General features: G+C 47.4%; 1 protein-coding gene across 12 annotated transcripts in view; it reads left to right on the top strand.

Moving 5' to 3' along the window:
* The window catches only part of rapgef6 (Rap guanine nucleotide exchange factor (GEF) 6), a 129,961-nt gene that overhangs the window by 83,202 nt on the left and 25,933 nt on the right, over positions 1-20,826 (top strand). For 9 of the 12 annotated variants that reach the window (XM_090192742.1, XM_090192739.1, XM_090192744.1 and 6 more), the window contains 11 exons: positions 543-723; positions 1,509-1,645; positions 3,263-3,421; positions 4,591-4,743; positions 5,508-5,672; positions 7,706-7,813; positions 8,129-8,332; positions 8,537-8,645; positions 8,948-9,191; positions 13,131-13,288; positions 16,390-16,630. In XM_090192742.1, the coding sequence (XP_090048868.1) occupies positions 543-723; positions 1,509-1,645; positions 3,263-3,421; positions 4,591-4,743; positions 5,508-5,672; positions 7,706-7,813; positions 8,129-8,332; positions 8,537-8,645; positions 8,948-9,191; positions 13,131-13,288; positions 16,390-16,630 (1,859 nt within the window). Of the gene's footprint in view, positions 1-542; positions 724-1,508; positions 1,646-3,262; positions 3,422-4,590; positions 4,744-5,507; positions 5,673-7,705; positions 7,814-8,128; positions 8,333-8,536; positions 8,646-8,947; positions 9,192-13,130; positions 13,289-14,705; positions 14,721-16,389; positions 16,631-20,826 lie in introns of all 12 variants that reach the window. The other 3 variants (XM_090192741.1, XM_036937741.2, XM_090192747.1) reach the window with 1 other exon arrangement.

Raw genomic sequence — 20,826 nt, 5'->3', positions numbered from 1 at the left:
TAACTCCAGTTCTGCTTGTGATATTACGATTCTTACAACGGCAGTGTCTAATATAGACTTATTTAGACAAAGTAAAGGATGGGGGGGGTGACTTTAAAAATGGCGGTGTAAATGTTTTATTGATGAGCAGTCAAAATGACTGCTTTAGCGTTTCTAGTGTGAAGGGAAGCTGTTGAGTTGAACAGAGCAGAGCAGGCAGGTGTAGTCTCTGTTACTGTGTCCTAGGGGGCAGACAGATGGCATGCAATATTGCTACAGTGACTGGAGAGCTAGTCTCCTAACCTGGGGTTGTGGTTTCAAATCCCAGTTGATCTGAAACGACCGTAGGCCTAGAACCAGCTCCTTTCAACCCTCCCAACCATCTGGCCAAACAACATGGAGAAAATGGGCAATATGAATAATTAGTGTATGCGTAATGCTTAGCGACGTGTTTGGCAATCTCTTTTTTTTTTGCACAGGGTGTCTGTTCTGACGTCATGTTATGTTTTTTGTTGTTGTGTTAGTTAAAACAATAACCATGGTTATGTCTGTCCCCTCTGCAGGCCACGGAGAGCGAGATGGGTGACGTGGACCTGTCTGGGCTCCCGGAGGCGGCGGTGGACTCTGAGGAGGAGGAGGAGGAGGACGAAGACCTGGAGAGGACGTCGGACACCCTACTGGGTAGAGACCTTGTCCGGGAGTGCCTGGAGAAAGACCCCGTGGACCGCAACGATGACGACATCGGTGAGCTGCACGCCACACTCTCCCCTGAATGCCCCCTTTTACTCAGTCGCGGTCTCTCTCTCTCTCTCTCTCGCTCTCACAATCTCTTTCTCTCACTCACACACACGCTACCCCCCCCCCCCCCCCCCCCCCCCCACCCCCTCTGTTTCTATAAATACTAAGGGCCTTCCCTTTTTAATTACCGTTTTTATTTTTGTGCGGGCAATCAGCCGGGCCACCTCATTAGCAGTCCAGTCCAGGGGACCCAGAGAGAGGCCTTCCTGGGGGGCTGTGGGATGCATGGGTTGAAAGTCTCCTTTGCTGTTGGCTTGTTAGGCAGTAGGCACATCTTCTCTCCGTTTCTTACTCTCTCTCTGGGGATTTTTCTGCCATTGAAATCATTGGGCGGGCCGCCTAAGTGTTTTTTTTCCCAGGTCGCCTAAAGGCCTACATATTTTATATGTAATCTTTGAGAACTAACAATCACCAAAATAAAAGTTAGACAGTCAGGGAGAAATGAAAATTCCCAAGATGAACTTAGCAGTATAGATTTTGTAATTGTGTTTGAGCGAAAGAGCACAGCATTAGCCATGGCCAAATTAGCTTTAAAACTGCAACGTTTCCTCACAGCTCCATGGAGAAATTGGTCAAATTGCAGGAAATTGGCTTAAACTCACACAAAACAAATCCACACCACCACGACGGGGGGGGCTCTAGAATGTTCTCTAAAATTCAGCTGCGCCCACCACCTAAGCCCATTTTTGACCCTGCTCTCTCCTCTCATGTTCCCCCCCCCCCCCATCCAGAACAACTGTTGGAGTTCATGCACCAGCTGCCAGCCTTTGCCAACATGACCATGTCAGTCCGGAGGGACCTGTGTACTGTCATGGTGTTTGAGGTGGTGGAGCAGGCGGGGACCACGATCCTAAAGGACAAACAGGAGGTATGGGGCCATAGACAGTTTTCCCTGACCATGTGACGTTTACCGGGACTAACCGACGGGGTTGAAGTTATACGGGCTGTAGCTAGGGCCCTGAGTTTTCCCTGACCATGTGACGTTTACCGGGAATAACCGATGGGGATGAAGTTATACGGGCTGTAGCTAGGGCCCAGAGTTTTCCCTGACCATGTGACGTTTACCGGGAATAACCGATGGGGATGAAGTTATACGGGTTGTAGCTAGGGCCCAGAGTTTTCCCTGGTCTGGTTATGCGGTAACATTATTCCAGCCTATAACAGCAGCCACCAGTGATCACAACCCCATCTGGAAAGCACCGTGTTTCACCCTGTAGTCCATTTCCCAGTGAATGGGATGTAGAGTATGGAGCAGAGCAGCAGCCTTCAGTCGTTTAACCAGACTTACAGAACAAATGAATGAAGCTACATCCCTGGGAATAAAGGGAATCTTTCACGGCTGTCTGCAAAAGGCAGTGCCCAGCGGACAGCATAGTATATTACATTGAATGGCCTCACCGCTTACTTTAGCACAAGTGGATGGGCTCTGCGTTATTAAAGTGAGGCAGCAGGTGTCTATATATATATAAACACACACACACGCAGGTGTGTAAAACAGGGGACAGCTACACGAGGCGATGTGCGTGTGTGAGTTCAGTATGATAGACAGGTTGGCGATGCTAGGTTTCCTCGACCCGCTGCCCGGCCTGGTCCGCTGTGGGCTGCTGTGAAGGTCAAGGGGGAATCAGTCAGCCATCACTGCACTGCAGGATCCTTAACGCTGCTACGAGGCAATGAGGGGGAGAGGAAAGAAATAGTAGAGGGGGAGGGGGGGGGGGTAAAGGTCAAGGCAGCTCATCACATTTCCTCGGTCTCCGTCCTTTACAATGCTTCCGTGTGATAGAGCCCTGCCTGTCTGCGTTCCGCTTTTAAAAAGCCGTTATCGCCTTCATGGTTGAAAAAGCCATGTTCAGCCGTCTCAGAGTTACTGTGGACGTAAGCTAGATGTTCATCTCTTAGACGAGCACTTCCCCGCCTGCGGATTTCTGCACACACAAACACCTCACCCTTAGTCTGCAGTCTGATATGGGGCTCCAGTGCCCGCTGTTCTGCGCACGTTAGTGCCGAGATTCATAAGGTTGGACAACACACTTTCGCTTTTGGAGAACGTCTTCGGTTCGCTCAAGCTCTGTATACCACATCCAGAGACACATTATAATACCAGGCAACAATGATTACTTTGAGTGAAGGTCCATAAAAGCATCTCCTCTATTATGCTAGTCAGCGTGTCAGTCAGCGTGTCAGTCAGCGTGTCAGTCAGCGTGTCAGTCAGCGTGTCAGTCAGCGTGTCAGTCAGCGTGTCAGTCAGCGTGTCAGTCAGCGTGTCAGTCAGCGTGTCAGTCAGCGTGTCAGTCAGCGTGTCAGTCAGCGTGTCAGTCAGCCTGTCAGTCTGTCAGTCTGTCTGTCAGTCAGTCAGCCTGTCAGTCAGCCTGTCAGTCAGCCTGTCAGCCAGTCAGTCAGTCAGCCAGTCAGTCAGTCCCTGCTTTAGTGATGGTGTTACGCACTGCTGCTGTCATCACGGTCCCCCCCCCCCCTCCCCTCCCAGCTGGACCTGTGGTATGTGATCCTGAACGGGGCGGTGGAGATCAGCCATCCAGACAGCCGCATGGAGACCCTCTGCATGGGCAACAGCTTCGGCATCTCCCCCTCCCTGGACAAGCAGTACATGAGTGGAGTGGTGCGCACCAAAGGGGACGACTGCCAGGTGAGTTGCTCTTCTCTCCTAGCGTCTGGACTCCTAGGCCTGAGTCTCAAATCGCACCCTATTTCCTGTATAGTACACTACGGGCCCTGGGACCCTACTGGATCCTGCTCAAAAGCAGTACAAAATATAGTGATTAGGGTTGCCGTTTAACTTTCATTTCACTGTGAATGGCCACTCGAGTCGAGACCTCTTGTCAGACTGCTATGATAACCCCATTACACTGAGCAAGGAGCAGCCTCATCGAGAAATGAAATGGGAACTTATCATTCCCTTTTGACAATCGGGCTGGAAGATTAAGATGGCGGTGTTCTTGTATTCCTTGCGAGTACAGAGATGGGGGGTATAAACGTAGTGTTGGGATCTATGGTGTAAATGTAAGTGATGCTTCAGAGGTATTGTATAATTTCAGCCAATAGTTTTCAAAGTAGCACCCAAGAGCCAAAATGGGTCCCCGAAAATAGAGCACAATTGTGTACGATAATAAAAATATTACAATCTGCAATTCATATGATATGTTACGAAAAATCTAATTCGTAAGCGCTTAAGATTATGTTTTAATCTCTTTAAAACGGTGTTGACTTTCACAAGCAAAGGAGGGCTAGGTTGAAGAGCTGTTGCTTAGTCATGCAGAAGAGGAACCAGGTCTTAATATAGAGAAAGGAGGCAGCAGTTGTAAAAGTAGCCTGCCTCTCGAGAAGTGGTTTGAGCTGCTCTCTCGGTCACTACACAGTTTCTACACAAACAATGTCTAGTTCCTTGAAGAGCTCTTTCACCAGAAGCGTTGTTTTCTGTCACAGTTTCACACCCTGAACGACAGCTCAGCGAGACGGCCGCAGGCAGAAAGGTGAACACCAGCCAGGGGTGTGTAGCTTGACCTTTCAGCCAGGTGAACGTTAGCTAGGGGAGAGTAGCAGGACCAAGATAGTAAACACCAGCCACAGTATGCTATCATAGATGGACCAGTTGCCATGGGAGTGGAGCTCGTCTGTTAGCTTGTAGACTAGCATTGCTGGACCAGTAGCACTAGTCACCAGTCATCCATCCCTGCCATGCCTCTCTCCTGCTCCTGGGGTTCTTCCGTGTTACTGTTTGAGTACCCAGCTCTAGTGCGGAGCACCAGGCTCCTGTACTATAAATTCACCCGCTGTCCCCATGTCATTGTGGACCAGTTTGTGTGCATCGCCCAAGAGGACTACTGGCGGATCCTCAACCATGTGGAGAAGAACACGCACAAGGTGGAGGAGGAGGGCGAGATCGTGATGGTGAAGGAACATCGCGAGCTGGACCGCAGCGGCACCAGGAAGGGACACATCGTCATCAAGGTGAGGAACAAAATAGAAGAGTTTAAAGGCCTGTTTCTCGGACACAGATTAGACCATCCCTAGTCCTGAATGGTGACTTGTTCTTTTCTTCCCCCCATTGAGTTTACATGTCAGTCCAGGTCTACATTTAGGGTGTAATTTTGTCTGAGAAATCATCTTGAAATGGTCATAATTGTCTGGTTTGAATGTATGCATAGACCACCTACCTGTGACAATGCCGCTTAATATAATATAATATAACGTTTACATACCCTACATTACTCATCTCATATGTATATGTATATACTGTACTCTATATCATCTACTGCATCTTTATGTAATACATGTATCTCTAGCCACTTTAAACTATGCCACTTTGTTTACATACCCTACATTACTCATCTCATATGTATATACTGTACTAAGACTCCTTCGCTCCCCCAAACACCTACAATACAGATGGGTGCCTACTGCTGATCTGATCCTCACTTCTGTATTCTCGTCTTTCAATCATTTGAAAACGGCTCACTTTAATTACTATTGCCCTAAAAACACACTCGGTTTCCTTGGCGATTTCTTCTTGTCAGGTGACTGTTCACACAAGGTTTGCTTTGAAGTGCTATCCTTTCACCCTATTCCATTTTTTCTTAAAGTAATCCAAAATGACTCTGATATCCTTGGTGAAAATACTGCCTTAATTGCTGCCGAGGGGACTTACAAAATTATATTGGATTAAATTGAAAGTTGGAATGCAGTCGTGATTTAATGTGTGTCTGTCCACTCAGGGCACCCCAGAGCGTTTGATATTGCACCTGGTGGAGGAGCCATCGGTGGTTGACCCCACCTACATCGAAGACTTCCTCCTCACCTACCGCACCTTCCTCTCCAGCCCCATGGAAGTCGGCAAGAAGCTGCTCGAGTGGTTCAAAGTCGACAACCTCAGAGACACGGTGTGTACAGTACTGTGTGTGAGCGTGCACATGTGTGTGTTTGCGTTGTGCCTGCTTCCTTATGTGAAGGCGTGGGTATACTACACAGTAATCAATACAACTTGTGCCAGGTCAGCGTTCTTTGTTGTACGGGGGATTTGTCCCGTCCAGATACTCTCATAGTGCATAAATTATTTAACATAAGATTAGTCTTGTGCTGTCAATAGTCTTTATTGGGATGTCATTTGTCGCATAATCATTCTTCCTCTTAAAGGGGCCCTTCCCCTCAAAGAGAGAGTCGCTGTTTGTAGCTCTGTCTGCGGTGTGGTTGCTTCATTGTGTTCGAAGATGACCTTTGCTTAGATTAGAACAATGCTACTCTTATTTTTGTTTTTCAGCCACTGCATTTCCGGACTCTTGCAGTTCAAAGAAAGATTACTGAGAAATACATTTTTGTCATCTCACCTCACCTATGATAGTGCATTCAGAAAGTATTCATACCCCTTGACTTATTCCAAAAATGTTTGTGTTACAGCCTGAATTCAAAATAGATTTCATATCTTTTTTTTCTCTCACCCATCTACACACAAATACCCCATAATGACAAAGTGGAAACATGTTTTTTGAAATGTTTGCAAGTTTAGTGAAAATGAAATGCAGATATATCAAGTTTTCATTCCCCTGAGTGTTAGTACTTTGTAGAAGCGCCTTTGGCGGTGATTACTGCTTTGAGTCGTCTTGGGTATGTCTCGATCAGCTTTGCACATCTGGATTTGTGGATTTTCTCTCGTTCTTCCTTGCAGATTTTCTACAAACTCTGTTAAGTTAGATGGGCAGTGGCAATTAATAGCAATCTTGAAGTCTTTTCACAGATTTTCAATGGGATTAAAGTCTGGGCTTTGACTGGACCACTCAAGGACTTTCACATTCTTGTTCTGAAGCAATTACAGCATTGCTTTGTATCTATGCTTACGGTCATTGTCCTGTTAGACTGGGGTGAAAATGTACATTCTAAGGTTGTTTGCTCTCTGAAGCAGATTCTCATCCAGGATTTACCTGTATTTGGCTCCATTCATTGTTCCCCCTATGCTTACCAGTCTCCCAGTCCTTGCCGCTGAAATGCATCCCCATAACATGATGCTGCCACCGCCATGCTTCGCGGTGGGGATGGTGTTAGATGGGTGATGAGCTGTGCCTGGTTTTCTCCAGGGGCTTTGCATTCATGCCAAATAGTTACATTTTGGTTTTATCAGACCACAAAATCTTTTGCCTTATGATCTCAGTCTTTCACGTGCCTTTTTGCTAACGGTGCCTATTTCTCAGGAGTGGCTTCCATCTGTCCGCTCTCCCATAAAACCCAGTTTGGTGAAGTGCTGTAGAGGATCTCCCATCTCAGCCAAGGAACTCTGTAGTTCTGTCAGAGTGGTCAATTGATTCTTGGTTACCTCCTTGACCAAGGTCCTTTTTGCCCGGTTGCTTAGTTTGGTCAGACGGCCATCTCTAGGTAGGAGTCTGGGTAGTTCCATATTTTTTCCATTTCCCAATGATGGAGACCACTGTACTCTCGGAAACTTTCAACACTCTGACACACACTGTCAACGGTAGGATCTTATATAGACAGGTGTTTTTCTTTCTATTCAAGTTGTCGTGAAATCTCAAGCATGATCAACATAAATTGTATGCACCCCTAGCTCGATTTGGAGTATCACAGTATAAATGGATGTGAATACTTAATGTAAATGACATATTTCTGTATTTCAATTTCAATACATTTGCTAATATTTCTCGAAACATGTTTTCACTTTGTCATTTATGAAGTATTGTGTGTAGATTGGTGGGTAAAACATATGTAACCCATTTTGAATTTGGGGTGTAACACAAAGTGTGGAACAAGTCGAGAGGTATGAATTATTTCTGAAGGTACTGTGTCTCTAACCTCTGCTAAAATGGAATGTTTGGAGATTGGAGATTGCTTACTTTTTTTTGAAAATATACAGGATTCTCTAATGAAGTAAGTAGACTAAGCTTTGACAGCCTTGTGTTTCGCTGTGCAGGTGACACGCATAGTGTTGTTATGGGTGAACAACCATTTCAACGACTTTGAAGGTGACCCGGCCATGACAAGGTTCCTTGAAGACTTCGAGAAGCTGCTGGAAACCACAGTAAGATCAGCGTTCCCATTTTGTGTCTATACTAACGGTGCGTCCCAAATGGCACTCCATTCCCTATAGTATAGTGCACTACTATTGACCAAAGCACTATGAGCCCTGGTCAAAAGTAGTGCAGCATAGAATGAATAGGTGTTCACGCCGTCACTAAACTGAAGCCTCACACCTTCAGCTTCACTCTGTGGTCAGACAGACGTACGGAGCTTCTGTCTGTGGGAAGTAACAACTCTGCGGTTGAGCCAGATGTGTTCGCTGTTAGCCCAGGTCAGGTGAGTGAGTAGGTGTTGAAGCCTGTTCTGTTCCTTTTAGAAAATGAAGGGTCACCTGAGGCTGCTGAACATAGCGTGCGCAGCCAAGGCCAAGTGGAGGCAGATCACCCTGCAGAAACCGTCCAGAGAGTCCCCGCTCTACTTCAGCCTGCATGGCGGAAGCGAGAGGGGCTTCGGCATCTTCGTGGAGTCGGTGGAGGGGGGCAGCAAGGCCGCGGAGGCCGGACTCAAACGGGGAGACCAGGTAGGAGAAGTGTTTACTGGTTTTGTGCTGCTTTTATATTGTACTTTTACTAGTCAAAGATAAACGGTGTGGCCTTTTGCTTTTTGAAGTCACCGTTTTTCTTCCATTTCACACGGTTTAGATTGCTGTTCAGATGCCCTTTGTGGGTATTTTCAGTAACAAGTGCAGTTTGACTCAAAGCTCTCTTGTCTTTTCCTCGTTCAGATAATGGAGATCAATGGTCAGAACTTTGAGAACATCTCCTACATCAAAGCTATGGACTTCCTGAGGAACAACACACACCTCTCCCTCACAGTCAAGACCAACATCTTCGGTTAGTACAATCTGCCCTCTTACCATAACTAGGATTTTTTTGTTAAAGATGCAGGACCATCTGAGATTAAAATGCCAGATGTCAACAGTTGTCTGTACCTGGGTCAGTGCCTGTGTCTGTATCTGTGGCCAGTCGTGTGTTGGGTTGCAAAATGCTTGTAACTTTCTCAAGTTTCCCAATTCTTCCAACCGTACTTTCTGGGAAAACCTGGGAATTTGGCAAACGTTACCAGGATTTTACAACCCTAGTTCTGTGACCTGCGTCTTGCCATTCACCCACTTTCACTCCTCTCCTCTCCCCAGTGTTCAAAGAGCTGCTGAGCCGGATCGTTCACGAGAAGAAGAATGGCGTTCCGCACATTCCCAAGATCCAGGAGAAGAAGGGCAACCGCTTCTCCATCCCGGACCTGCCTGGAGACATGGAGTTCCCCACAGACCACAAGGCCACCAAGAAGATGAAGGCCAACACCGTTTCTGGAGGACGGAACAAGATCAGGAAGATGCTAGAGAAGACCCGCTTCAGCATCCTACCACCTAAACCCTTCAGGTAGGAGAGTCTTGTGTTGTATTTGTTTGTATTCACTGGGCTTGAAGGTAAAAGGGAGTCATTGTCATAGTCATCATCTTTGATTTCGCTCCATGTCAGCGACAGCTGGACCATTCTCTTTCGCTCTACCCTTAAAAGCTTTTAAAGTTATTGTAGATTAAAGGAAAAGCTTTTTTGGGGGGAGGGTCTGTTCTTTGAAAACATAAACATGCAATTTTAGTCCGATTTCATACCTTCCAGTTGACTCATTATGATTCGTACTGTTTCAGTGCAGGGTGAGAACGAAACAGTGTTACTTGCCCAGGGAGACGTTGGCAACGCTCTCACGTAAAGTTCTGCCTTTCCCCTCAACGCACGCAAGGTATACAAATCTGTTGTTCTGCCCCTGAACAAGGTAGTTAACCCACTGTTCCTAGGCCGTCGTTGAAAATAAGAATTTGTTCTTTACTGACTTGCCTTGTTAAATTAATTAATTAATAATTAAAAAAGTAGGCTTACTCCCTGCAGTTTTCTACAGTAGGCAAGTCACATGACTGCCTGGCTTTGCTGCTGGGTCATATATTGATCAACCAGTTGATTTACTGGGATTCCATTGGCAGCCAATAGACTAGGTAGTTTGAGCTGGACACGAATGGTGGTGATTTGACGAGACGACTGCAAGGGATAGCCAGGGTATGTATCATCTAACCTCTTAAACTCTCATTCTTATACTCATTATCTGTGTTTAAAAGTGTATAAGTAGATATATCAGCCATTTGTCCAAAGCGGGCTGTCCTGTGGGTTTCCTGATGTAAATGTGCACTGAGTGTAGAAAACATTTACGATATAATATTGAGTTGCACCCTATTTTAACCTCAGAACAGCCTCAATTCATCAGAGCTTGGACTTGACAAGGTGTCCAAAGCGTTCCACAGGGATGCTGGCCCATGTTGACGCCAATGCTTCCCACAGTTTTCAGGTTGGCTGGGTGTCCTTTGGGTGGCGGACCATTCTTGATACACACGGGAAACTGTTGAGCGTGAATAACTCGGCAGCGTTGCAGTTCTTGACACTTAAACTGGTGCGCCTGCCACCTACTGCCATACCCCGTTCAAAGGCACTTCAATCTTTTGTCTTGTTCATTCACCCTCTGAATGGCACACATACACAATCCATGTCTTACTTGTCTCGAGGCTTAAAAATCCTTCTTTAACCTGTCTCCTCTCCTTCATCTACACTGATTGAAGTGGATTTAGCAGGTCACATCATCAATAAGGGAACATTGCTTTCACCTGGATTCACCTGGTCATTCTATGTTTTGTACACTCAGCGTATATTGGATGTGTAAATGTATATTCAATACTTTTAGTATATTTGATTAGTGTGAGGTTATCAGTTAGGTCAATGATGATTGGTTCAACTAAATAAGGAGAAGAAGAAAAATTCGCTACTTTTGTGTCTGCCCATGTGTGTTTGACTGAGGTGTGTGTAGGTACATCACAGGAGGTTGGTGGCACCTTAATTGGCAGGGGGATGGACTCGTGGTAACGGCTGGAGCGGAATCCCTGGAATGGTATCAAGCACCTGGTTTGATGCCATTCCATTTGCTCTGTTCCAGCCTTTATTATGAGCCGTCCTCCCCTCCGCAGCCTCCACTGAGGTACATTTAATCAATGTCCATCTGTATGACTCTACTGTCTCTCTGTGTGTGTGTGTGTGTGTGTAACGTCCAGTGTCTGGATACTGTGGCCTTGCCCCTCGTCTCTTCGTTATCTGCCTGTCTGTGTTGTTGCTGCTCAGTGCTAACATGCCGCTGGCACACTGTACTGTACTGCAGCCGTGTTGTTCTGTTGTTCTCATGCTCTTCACTGTCCTCTGTCCCTCCTCTAACTGCCTCACCTGCACAGGGGACTCTTTGGGTAAGACACTTGTTGTGTGATTTAGTTCCCTCATTCACTGGCAACGTGGAGAAAACGCAGCATGTGTTCCAAATTGGGACCCTTTTCCCTATATGTGCCCTGGGCATTCAGTGCACTATGTAGGGCATAGTGTGCCGTTTCTGACGCGGGCGCACACAGTCATTGTAGGCTGGGATGAATTCAGCAATGACCTTTTTTTTAACGGGAAGCCGAAGGACTGCATTGCGATCTTCATGCGAAACAAAAATCCTTCCGAATCTCTGCACGCATTCCTAAAGCTACGGAGGCGCTTAACAAATTCAAGTATTCCTCGAATGAAACGTGTCGCCGTTCTCTGCTGTTCCTACCCTACCTGTTTATCCCCCTCTGTGGAATTCTCCGCAGCTTCACGGTCGGTTAGAGTAGAGCTTGAGAATACGGTGAAGCATTGTGTCGAGTTCAGGGTGATGTGATTCTATGCTCGTTTGTGCTTCCATGTGCAGCTTTCTTCTCATTTTGTCGGCTTCACATCCCATAGTGCTTCACTCCACATTTTATGCAGGCAACACACCGTAGCCTAAAGGAAATGGGATGTATGAATTTGATTGGGATTGAGGTGTAACATGATAAGGTGCTTGCCTATAATAGTAGCGTGAAAAGTGCTCACGTAACTAACCTAGGCGTAATGTAGACATCTGAATCACCTTGGGTCGCGGAGGGCAAAGACTGAGTTTTGAGGCATGAGGAAGTAGAGTTTAAACGTTTGGTTGAATCTCAAGTCACTGAGGAATGTGATTGGCATTAGGACTTTCTGCGGTAGTACATATGATGGATTCCTATCTGTGACGCGTGTATGTTTCTGTGAGTCTATGTCGGTACGTTATGTCTGACATTTGTTGTCTTGGTTTTAGGGTGTGTCTATGTCGGTAAGTTGTTATGTGCGCTCTGCTAACCGCGCTAGCCTGGTCCCTGATCTCTTTGTACTGTCTTGTCAAGCCCTATGGTCATTGTCACGCCAAACCATTGGCGTTGGCAAGACCGCACAAAAGGATCTGGGAGCAGCAGGCTTTGTTGGTCCCTTATCAGTCTGTGTTTGTCATTTAGGGGAGGAGGGGCCTTGGAAGTGTCAATCAGTTAGTCCACCTGTGGGATCGAGGGGCAACTTTTCTGACCAGCATCCCAAAATCTAAAACGGACCCTTACCTTAAGCCAAATTCTTACTGACCGTAACTTAATTTGAACCAATTCGGGAAATTAGGCCTAGGCTGAAATGTCGCTTTACACGTCAGCCACGTCCCCTTTCGTCTCCAGCAGCTGCGAGGGCCGTTTAGTTCGGAAACAGTCAATTAGAGCTGTGTCCCGGAGGCCTGATGTTGGTGTGTTGGTGTTCCAGCCACAAAGACACCACCGCACCCCCCAATCGTAATGAGACCATTCGTCAAAAGGATCCCATTTGCATATCAGACCCTTTTTAATGCTGATGTCTCTCCCTGTCCCTGTTTACCCTCGAGAGTTGACTCTAGACATACTCACAGAGAGGCAGGCCCGGCGAGCAGACCTCTCATCCCAGCCCCATTGAAATGTCTGTCTTAGATTGAATGTCACGCATAAAGGTTGTTTTTTCCCCCCCCGGTGTCTGTACAAAGGCTTCTCATCCTTGCCATCCATCATGCATAGTGTTTGTTTGGGAGTCTGTGCGTGTCTTGTTGATGTGTGTATGTGTGCTCACTGGGCTGTCATCATCATTCCTGGGCCTGGTTTGTGTTTGGTTTCGGTGCACCCTGCTCGTCAGCCACATCATTCATGTGATCTTTCATGGATGGATCTTAGCCAACCCCATGAGTATCCATCACTACCTATGAAAGGATTGCTGTGATTGCAGTGCACTGTAGGGATATCAAGAAGACCAGTAAGGCTTCTTTTAACTGTGTGTTTGAATGCGGCGTGATTGAATATGGCTCCGGGGCCAGGAGTTCCTGACCAGGGAAAATTCGAGCCCCTTATCGTAAAAGTGATCTGACATCCCCTCTCATCTCCCTCTCTCTGTCTCTCTGTGCCACAGTGATGGTGGCGTGGGTCAGTCTCAGGATGACAGCATCGTGGGCACTAAGCAGTGCAGGCACAGCGTGGCCATCATGCCCATCCCTGGCAGCCTCTCATCCAGCAGCCCTGACCTGCTGCAGCCAGCCACTAATGTGTTGGACTTCTCCAATCCAGCAGGTGAAAGACACACACACACACACACACACACACACACACACACACACACACACACACACACACACACACACACACACTCTCTCTCTCTCTTTTCTTGGTTAAATAAGGGTGAGATAAAAACAGAGGCAGAAGCACTTACTGCCCTTTGGCCAACATCTGACCATTCACTCTCATGCTCACCTCACGGCGATCACTGCTTGGGTAGTGAAGACTGCTCACTACTCCACTGAGACAATTACCAACTGAAGATGGGCGCACTTTACACAAGTGTTTACCTTGTTCATTCTTCAAGCGGGGGGCCTCTTCTGACCGTGTTATGTCGGCAATAGGCGTAACAGTGGAGCTGTGCGGTGGGAAAACAGCAGTAATTACTCAGAGAGGAACACTTCTCACAGAGAGTGAAAGCACTTCCTGCTTGGAGAAACTCCTCACACTGCTCTGCCCCGCAGGCCCTCGGGTTAATCACAGAATTGATCATTATGAGCACGCCACACACATATACACACACAGACACACACACACCGGTGTTCCGTTACTCCTCTGTGTCTCAAGCATTTCCATTTCAAGAGCTCGGACATGAAACCGAATTAGAGCCTTATGAAAGGGATTAAACGCTGACAGATTTCAGCGCCCATAATTTTTGAAACAACTAAGCGGCCTCCCCGAGGAGAGTGGAGGGGGGAATATGCTTTTGATTTATCCTCCCCAATCGTTTGTCATTCAGCGCAGCCCGCAGTCAGAGGGTCCAGTCTGCAGCCCCAATACATCACGCAGGCCTGTAGAGGACTGCCCCCCCCCCCCCCCCCCCCCGCACCCCCCTCCCGTCAAGCCCACTGAGATATGAGATGAATCATCTTCTATTAGTGCCATTTCTCTTCTCCACCGACTGCGCTCTGGCTCTTTCACTGTGACTGACGGGTAGGTAGGGGGGGGGTGTTCATCGACAAGTGCAGACCCCCCCCCCCCCCCCCATCCACTCATTTCAAAGCGGCCCTCTCTGTGTGGGGAGTAATCCCTCACAAAGCCTGGCCTCAAATTAGATTAAGAGGGGGGATCAGAGAAACTGGAGTTTGGAGTTAAGTATGGTGTTATTCTTCTAGGCCTTTGATTTGGGTGTAAGAAGGCTTGTGTGTGTGTGTGTGTGTGTGTGACTGCGGCAGACTCAGATCCCAGCTCTCTGTCCGACACACACTGTGCCTTCCCTCTCTCCAGTACACTGATCTGATTATAAACAGATGCTTTAGTGAAAGTCCCTCTGCCCCGCTGACGTTCTCCGTCCTCCCACAACGGGATAGCTGTCGTACAAAGTCCTCGCTTTCTCTTCCATGTTTCCAACCACTGTTCACTCCCTCCCCCTCTCTCTCTCTCTCTCTCTCTCTCTCTCTCTCTCTCTCTCCTCCTCTGTCTGCTTCCCCAGCCGTGGGCTTCTACTGTAAGTATCTACGTGCTCTCTTCCCAGTCTCAGTGGAAGACCGGGGCTGTGTTCGTTTTGGCAACATTCAGTTTTATGCTTCCAGGTTTCCCCTCCTGTCATTTTTTCCCCTCTTCCTTCATGAGCTTTTGAGTTCCGTCTCTGTGTCATACGTCATGGACCCCAGTCTAAGTTGGGCTCTGCGTGGAGGTCTTGGGCCTCGTTCCAAATAGCACACTGTTCCCTTACATGGTGCGCTACATTTGAAAAGAGCCCTATGGGACCTGGTCAAATGTAGTGCAACTCATTGGGACCCATCCTTCATGATGGCTGAATGTTTTTGACTATTTTTTATGTTGAAGGAGCTTCGTGTTAAAATGCCGTGCCGTGTCTGGCCCTGTGCTCTCCTCCCAGCCCTGTTGCGCTGCCCCTGTCTGCTAATGTTGCTTTAGGTGGGATTTCTATCTAGTGGTTCTGCAACAGAGGGAACAGGAAAAAGGCTTAGCAGGCAGGCCTAGGGGGTGTTAGGTGTTGGGGGTTGGGGGGGACCCTAATAGCGTTGCGTCAGCAGAAACTTCCGAAGATAACCGCCCAAGAGCCAGGAGTCTTTTCTCCGTGGAAAATGGGCTTTTCCTGTGTGGAGGCCATCTTTCTCACGTTACAATAAAAAATTGGTTTGTTAATCGTTCTCATTCGTTTAGGGCGGTATTAGTCCTGTCAAGGAGGTGAAAAGATCATTATTAGATATGATTGGTGGGTATATGATTGCTCTAGACCCTCGGCACAAATCGCCCCCACCTTTAGTTTAAGTAGGTTGAAATGGTTGATTATGGCTTAGCCACTGCACTGTATTTAGTCTCATCTGCAGTGTTATTGGTGTGGCTCGGTGATATGTTTCTGCCGATCTTGCTGCTGTAATGGGAATAATGAATGGGGTTTCTAGTTATGGGCTCAGCCATAGTGAGAGATGAGGCCAGAAAGGAGCACATAGCTTCCATAATGGCGGTGCCTCACAGTCCGTTGAGCATGCTTCACTCTACTCCCTGGAAAACACAGAGGGAGCTGTGCCGTGTTCGATACGGTCATCTCTCAGCCAAGCTCATTCCCCCTTTTTATTTATGTTTTCCTCTTGAAGTCATTAGGCTCCCTGCATGACTGCTCCCAGGCACGCGATCCCCCCCTGTCGTCACTCCCTCCAATGTCATGCCTTTATCCACGCTCTTCACTCCACCCATACCGCTTATCGTCCTCCGCTATTCATGTCTCATTGTTTTACCCTGCTGATGTGTGTGTAATGGACCACAAGCACTTTCATGTGCAAGCAGAGAAAGTATGAAGTGCTTGTTCCCTTTGGCATATTGGGAAATGCATCTCGCGTGCGTATCCCTTAGCCACGAGGGCGGTTTGCTTCCTTATTTTTAACTTTTGGGTTACCATGGAAATTGTAAACATTTTTTGTTGTTGTCGGAGACTTATTTTGGGTCACTATATTTACGCTTCTGTATGACAGAGATCTGCGTCCCAAACGGCACCATGTTTCCTAAATAGTGCACTACTTTTTGACCAGAGCCCTTTGGGTCCTGGTCAAAAAAGTAGTGTGCTCTGTAGGGAATAGGGTGCCGTTTGGGACGCATTCTGGTATTCCGTCCATCCTAAGTCTTCGAAGCTGTTCTTCTCCTCCACTCGTCAGACATTCCAGACCAGGTGATCCGGGTGTTCAAGGCTGACCAGCAGAGCTGTTACATCATCATCAGCAAGGACACCACGGCCAAGGACGTGGTCAGTCACGTGGTCAACGAGTTTGGCCTGAGTGCGGCCCCGGAGAACTACTCCCTCTGTGAAGTGTCGGTCAGCCCCGAGGGCGTCATCAAACAACGCAGGCTACCTGACCAGCTCTCCAAGCTGGCTGACCGCATCCAGCTCAACGGCAGGTAAGACTGGACTGTGGTCTTAAATACAGGTCTGGGATCAGATTACCACACCCCAATCCTATCTTTTAACCTTAGAGGGATACACAATGGGATAATATGATCTGACCCTGTATCAGTTGTTTGGTGAAACCTCTTCCCAGTTGGTTCCCCTCAGGTCTGAAAATGAGTTAGATTGTAATGTGACGGAGGGACTGCTAAGCCTCCTCCTTCCTCCACCATCCCCTCCTCCACTTCCTTCCCAGAAATGCCCTCGTCAGTTAAAATGGCTGCCCTCTCTCTCTGCCGCCGCTCTCCCTCTCTGCCGCCGCTCTCCCTCTCTGCCGCCGCTCTCCCTCTCTGCCGTCGCTCTCCCTCTCTGCCCCTGCTCCTCTCGTCACACATCAGACTCATCCCAACTAGGTTAACATGAATATTTGATCCTCTGTCACTGTGTGTGTGCCTCTCTCTGCAGACTGACTGCACGCCTGGAATAATTCATACATACACAGCCAGCGGCAGCACACAGAGCCCTGGTGCCTTATGGGTAATAGACAGCTCCTTGGCGCCGGGCAGCGGCCAAAATAGAGCAGCCTAGGCTAGACAATGGAAGTCAAAAGATATTCTTGTCTAGTATATACTGTTGCTTGTGTAGACAACAGTATATAAAAAAAACAATATATACAGTTGAAGTTGGAAGTTTACATACACTTAGGTTGGAGTAATTTTTCCAACAATTGTTTACATACAATAATCTGTATCACAATTCCAGTGGGTCAGAAGTTTGCATACACTAAGTTGACTGTGCCTTTAAACAGCTTGGAATATTCCAGAAAATGATGTCATGGCTTTAGAAGCTTTGGATAGGCTAATTTACATAATTTGAGTCACATGGAGGTGGACCTGTGGATGTATTTCAAGGCCAACCTTCAAACTCAGTGCCTCTTTGCTTGACATCATGGGAAAATCAAAAGAAATCAGCCAAGACCTTAGAATGAAATTTGTAGACCTCCACAAGTCTGGTTCATCCTTGGGAGCAATTTCCAAACTTCTGAAGGTACCACGTTCATCTGCACAAACAATAGTACGCAAGTATAAACACCATGGGACCACGCAGCCGTCATACCGCTCAGGAAGGAGACGCGTTCTGTCTCCTAGAGATGAATGTACTTTGGTGCGAAAACTTCAAATCAATCCCAGAACAGCAGCAAAGGACCTTGTGAAGATGCTGGAGGAAACAGGTACTAAAGTATCTATATTCACAGTAAAACGAGTCCAATATCGACCTAACTTGAAAGGCCGCTCAGCAAGGAAGAAGCCACTGCTCCAAAACCGTGAGCAGAACTGAAAAGGCGTGTGCGAGCAAGGAGGCCTACAAACCTGACTCAGTTACTCCAGCTCTGTCAGGAGGAATGGGCCAAAATTCACCCAATTTATTGTAGGTAGCTTTTGGAAGGCAATCCAAAACGTTTGACCCAAGTTAAACAATTTAAAAGCAATGCTACCAAATACTAATTGAGTGTATGTAAACTTCTGACCCGCTGGGAATGTAATGAAAGAAATAAGAGCTGAAATAAATAATTTTCTCTACTATTATTCGGACTTTTCACATTCTTAAAATAAAGTGTTGATCCTAACTGACCTAAAATAGGGAATTTTTACTAGGATTAAATGTCAGGAATTGTGATATATATATATATATATATATATATATATATATATATATATATATATATATATATATATATATATATATATATATATACATATATATATACATATACATATATATATATAGTACACTGCTCAAAAAAATAAAGGGAACACTTAAACAACACAATGTAACTCCAAGTCAATCACACTTCTGTGAAATCAAACTGTCCACTTAGGAAGCAACACTGATTGACAATACATTTCACATGCTGTTGTGCAAATGGAATAGACAACAGGTGGAAATTATAGGCAATTAGCAAGACACCCCCAATAAAGCAGTGGTTCTGCAGGTGATAACCACAGACCACTTCTCAGTTCCTATGCTTCCTGGCTGATGGTTTGGTCACTTTTGAATGCTGTCGGTGCTTTCACTCTAGTGGTAGCATGAGACGGAGTCTACAACCCACACAAGTGGCTCAGGTAGTGCAGCTCATCCAGGATGGCACATCAATCCGAGCTGTGGCAAGAAGGTCTGTCAGCGTAGTGTCCAGAGCATGGAGGCGCTACCAGGAGACAGGCCAGTACATCAGGAGACGTGGAGGAGGCCGTAGGAGGGCAACAACCCAGCAGCAGGACCGCTACCTCCGCCTTTGTGCAAGGAGGAGCAGGAGGAGCACTGCCAGAGCCCTGCAAAATGACCTCCAGCAGGCCACAAATGTGCATGTGTCTGCTCAAATGGTCAGAAACAGACGCCATGAGGGTGGTATGAGGGCCCGACGTCCACAGGTGGGGGTTGTGCTTTACAGCCCAACACCGTGCAGGACGTTTGGCATTTGCCAGAGAACACCAAGATTGGCAAATTCGCTTCTGGCGCCCTGTGCTCTTCACAGATGAAAGCAGGTTCACACGGAGCACATGTGACAGTCTGGAGACGCCGTGGAGAACGTTCTGCTGCCTGCAACATCCTCCAGCATGACCGGTTTGGCGGTGGGTCAGTCATGGTGTGGGGTGGCATTTCTTTGGGGGGGGCGCGCAGCCCTCCATGTGCTCGCCAGAGGTAGCCTGACTGTCATTAGGTACCGAGATGAGATCCTCAGACCTCTTATGAGACCATATGCTGGTGCGGTTGGCCCTGGGTTCCTCCTAATGCAAGACTATGCTACACCTCATGTGGCTGGAGTGTGTCAGCAGTTCCTGCAAGAGGAAGGCATTGATGCTATGGACTGGCCCGCCCGTTCCCCAGACCTGAATCCTATTGAGCATATCTGGGACATCATGTCTCACTCCATCCACCAACTCCATGTTGCACCACAGACTGTCCAGGAGTTGGCGGATGCTTTAGTCCAGGTCTGGGAGGAGATCCCTCAGGAGACCATCTGCCACCTCATCAGGAGCATGCCCAGGCATTGTAAGGAGGTCATACAGGCACATGGAGGCCACACACACACTACTGAGCCTCATTTTGACTTGTTTTAAGGACATTACATCAAAGTTGGATCAGCCTGTAGTGTGGTTTTCCACTTTAATTTTGTTGTCAGCACATTCAACTATGTAAAGAAAAAAGTATTTAATAAGAATATTTCATTCATTCAAATCTAGGATGTGTTCTTTTAGTGTTCCCTTTATTTTTTTTGAGCAGTGAATTTAACCTTTAACTTGGCATGTCAATTAAGAACAAATTGTTATTTTATAACGACGGCGCACCCCGGCCAAACCCTCCCCTAACCCAGACGACGCTGGGCCAATTGTGCGCCGCCCTATGGGACGTCCAATCACGGCCGGTCGTGCTACAGCCCTAGATCAAACCAGAGTCTGTAGTGACGCCTCTAGCACTGAGACGCAGTGCCTTAGACTGCTGCGCTGCTCGGGAGCTCACCGTTTTACATTCAACATCTGTTGTGTGTTGTATTATACATGTCCCTCTTTCCAACATCCCTCTCTTTGTTGCCCCCCTTATCCATGAAAATAGAGCTGTGCCTAGTCGACCTGTTGGGATTTCTCTATGCATTGAGTAACTGACCCTCGATCTGACTTGGTGGGTGATACACAAGCTTAGCCAGCAGAAACCCTCCAGTCCTCACTCCTGACAAGCCCATACACTCATCTAGCCAGGGGAGTCTCCCCAACCAGCTCCAGCATCAGCCCCAGTGGCCCCTCCAGTCAGTCCCAGACGGCTAGAAGCAGCAGCAGGCCTCCTTCCAGGGGGCCAAGCAGCAGAGACCTAGCCGCCTCTACTGTACCCATCACTTATTCAGATCCCCGTCCCTGATACCTTGAGTTGGCAGGGTCGGCCAGGGCATTTTAAGTACTCATCAAGTACGATAACGGGCGCCCGGACGTTGCCCATGAAAAGTGGCACACTGTAAATGTATTGCTGGCCGCTGCGTTGCATTCTAGGTTTAGCTGTAGACATATTTTGGCTCCATTAAGAAGCGCTAGTCCAATGTGCTGCTTTTGGATGCTCTCCCAGAAAAGGGCATCGTGGAGATGTCTCTTTCTCTCTCTCTCTCACCCACCCATGGGAAAATGTATGGCTGTAATGGATCACCACTGTCAGGCCCTCTCGC

This window comes from Oncorhynchus mykiss, chromosome 12, assembly GCF_057628025.1.
Source record: "Oncorhynchus mykiss isolate SJ-2025 chromosome 12, ASM5762802v1, whole genome shotgun sequence".
NCBI lineage: Eukaryota > Metazoa > Chordata > Actinopteri > Salmoniformes > Salmonidae > Oncorhynchus > Oncorhynchus mykiss.
This window is presented reverse-complemented; position numbering and strand designations above follow the sequence as displayed.